The sequence below is a fragment of the Stegastes partitus genome, unplaced genomic scaffold (assembly GCF_000690725.1).
Source record: "Stegastes partitus isolate 25-593 unplaced genomic scaffold, Stegastes_partitus-1.0.2 Scaffold424, whole genome shotgun sequence".
NCBI classification, from domain to species: domain Eukaryota; kingdom Metazoa; phylum Chordata; class Actinopteri; family Pomacentridae; genus Stegastes; species Stegastes partitus.
The window spans coordinates 478,228-481,422 of NW_007578155.1; the positions used below are offsets into that span (position 1 = coordinate 478,228).

The 3,195-nt window shown below is 45.3% G+C and overlaps 1 protein-coding gene across 1 annotated transcript in view; it reads right to left on the bottom strand.

The window, feature by feature from the left end:
• Positions 1 to 1,127: 1,127 nt before the first annotated feature.
• The window catches only part of LOC103360266 (inositol monophosphatase 1-like), a 4,808-nt gene continuing 2,740 nt past the window's right edge, over positions 1,128 to 3,195 (bottom strand). Inside the window, exons 6-9 of the mRNA XM_008285956.1 lie at positions 3,041 to 3,149; positions 2,817 to 2,925; positions 1,416 to 1,567; positions 1,128 to 1,326 (exon numbers count right to left, since the gene is read on the bottom strand). Of these exons, the coding sequence (XP_008284178.1) occupies positions 1,175 to 1,326; positions 1,416 to 1,567; positions 2,817 to 2,925; positions 3,041 to 3,149 (522 nt within the window). The 3' untranslated portion in view covers positions 1,128 to 1,174. The remainder of the gene's footprint in view (positions 1,327 to 1,415; positions 1,568 to 2,816; positions 2,926 to 3,040; positions 3,150 to 3,195) is intronic.

Here is a 3,195-nt window from a genome sequence, read left to right on the forward strand (position 1 = left end):
TAACTGATGCTGTGGAGCTAGGTCTCCATGGTAACAGATGCTGTGGAGCTAGATCTCCATGGTAACTGATGCTAACCTGGTCCAGGTCCTGCTCAGCGTCTGCCTTTAACCAAACTGGTTCCTGATGATGATGTTTTCTCTGTAAAACTCCTGATCTGTACGTTGCTGAAACACTGAATGAAGCAGCTACAGCATCACACACTGGAGGCATCCTGTTGCCATGGAAACCTACATGTGTTCAGCTGCTGATGCAGAAATCCCACAAATGTGTTTCTATGTTTGGTCCATTTATTCTGCTGGTACTGCAATGATAACCCACTCTTCTCTCGTCATGGTTCAGCCCTCTGGTATCTCTGACTGGGTTTAGTCGAGTCTGGATCTGATCATATCACTGACTGCTCATCTGAACACACACCTGTCTGATCAATAGTGTTTCTGACTGAAACGTTCTGATCCCGATAACCAATAATTAACAATCAGCAGCTTTACTCACAAACAGTCAAACATCATTTAGAAATACTGAACGCGCTGCCGTCCTTTTATTATTATTATTATTATTATTACTATCGGTTCTTGATTATGAAGTACTGATGAGACCGAGCGGTACGTGATGACGTGTGGCAACGCTGTGAAGTGCTCGCGACCTCCGACCGAACTAACGCAGCTTTAAAGCGAAGGAAAAGACAACAAGTAAACAACAACAACAAACAGCAGTAAACAAACAGCTGAAGTCAGTCTGAAGCCCACTCACCTGCTGCAGGTCATCCACACTTCCGCCTTCTTCTTCTTCTTCTTCTTCTTCTTCGTCGTCGTCGTGTGACTGCAGCTAAGCGGTGCTGCCTCCTGCTGGGCGCTGCGTGAAACTACACTGAATTAACAGAACCGATAATACGCAGTGGAATGTATGATTCAGCTGTTCCAGATAGATAGATAGATAGATAGATAGATAGATAGATAGATAGATAGATAGATAGATAGATAGATAGATAGATAGATCACTTGAGGGTCACCTATTCAGGAGCTGCATGTTTAAACTTCCCACAGGTGACCACCTGAGCGATGTTTGCTCTGAATGACCAGCTGACACGATTGAAACCAGCAGAATGAACCACAAAAACACCCCAAAATTGGTTTACAGGTTTTATTAGTTGCGCCACACTTCCTCTCAGGTGACCTAGAGTCTGTTCACACCTGTCGCTGCACACCTGCAGGGGTCTTCATCGTCACGGCGACAAGGGAACGCCTGGATCACCTGAGCGATGCAATCGGCCACAGAGGCAGAGCTGGCCGCGATGACTCTCCTCGACATCATGTCGAACTCCGAGCCTGAGGACACACCAATGAACAATGAGAGGAGGCCACGACCCCCACAGGTACACACAAGTGACACTTAAGTTCACACATTGCATACACACCATCTGTATCCATAACGACGCCTCCAGCTTCCTGCACAATAATGGCAGAGGCAGCGATGTCCCAGCAGTGCATCCCGATGTGGTAGTAGGCGTCGGCTCCGCCTGTCGCCACCTGACACATGTCGACTGCCGCCGTCCCCAATGCACGCACGCTATGACACGTTTACAACACGTCAACTACACACTGGCAACATGTTATGACAACCCAACAAGACGTCAACAACATGTTAACAACATGTTGGCAACACGTTAACAACACGTTAACTACATGTCAGCAACACGTCAACAGCATGTCAACAACCCATCAACAACACATTAACATGTCAACAACATGTCAACAACACGTTAACCTGTCAACAACAACACGTCAACAGCACGGCAACAACACATTAACAACACGTTAACAACATGTCAACAACACGTTAACAAGTCAACAACCCATCAACAACACTTCAACAACACATTAACCTGTCAACAACAACACATCAACAACACGTTAACAACATGGCAACAACACATTAACAACATGTTAACATGTCAACAACCCATCAACAACACGTTAACAACACGTCAACAACATGTCAACAACACATCAACAACACGTCAACATGTCAACAACACGTTAGCAACATGTCAACAACATGTCAATAACACACCAACACGTCAACAACACGTCAACATGTCAACAACATGTAAACAACACGTTAGNCACGTTAGCAACATGTCAACAACATGTCAATAACACACCAACACGTCAACAACACGTCAACATGTCAACAACATGTAAACAACACGTTAGCAACACGTTAACAACATGTCAACAACACACCAACAACACGTCAACATGTCAACAACACGTTAGCAACACGTTAACAACATGTAAACAACACGTCAACAACATGGCAACAACCCATTAACAACATGTCAACAACACACCAACAACACGTCAACAATATGTCAACATGTCAACAACACATCACAATACTTCAAAAGTTCCTCCTCCAGGGTCAGTTCTCCGAAGTGACCCTGAGACACTGCTGTGTGGGTCTAGATGCTGATTGGTTAAACTCAGAGAGGACAACGTGTTTTCTGTCCTTTCTAACATCACCATTAACAACATAAAGTTCTTCAGATGTTCAAACAGAATAAACCTCTATTGTTGTGGTTCCTACATAGAACTGGAGTTTAGTTCAGTATCTGTTCTGGTCTCTGCCTTCATTTTTGAGTTGTTGGTTCAACAGTGGAAACAGAAAGATTGAGAGGACGATCTGGGAACGTTCCTACAGTAGAACATTTCCTACAGTAGAACAGTTCCTGCAGTAGCATGGTTCCTACAGTGAAAAGGTTCCTGCAATAGAACAGTTCCTATATTACGGCCCACAGAGTTCCCTCCATTCTTACCCATGCACAGGGAGCTTCAGTAGTCTGCAGATGTTGGAGGTCATGGTGGACAGAGCGACATCATCCCGCTCCGACCCGATCTCTGTCACCACCACACACCTGCTGATGTCTGATTGCAGGAGAAACAACGAACACACATCCACCTTAAAGCCATTACCACCTTCACACTTTCTGGCCGCCACCAACAGATGAGAACTAACTGACAATGTCATGTGTGATGTCACCTTGCTGTCCAGAGGCAAACAGCGGTTCTCCGTTGAGGAACGCTCCTCTTCCTCTCTGAGCGTAGAACAGTTTGTCCTCCACACAGCTGTACACGATCCCAAACTGTGTCTGACAAAAACAACAGGTGCACTGACTGACAGTTACACTGACTGAC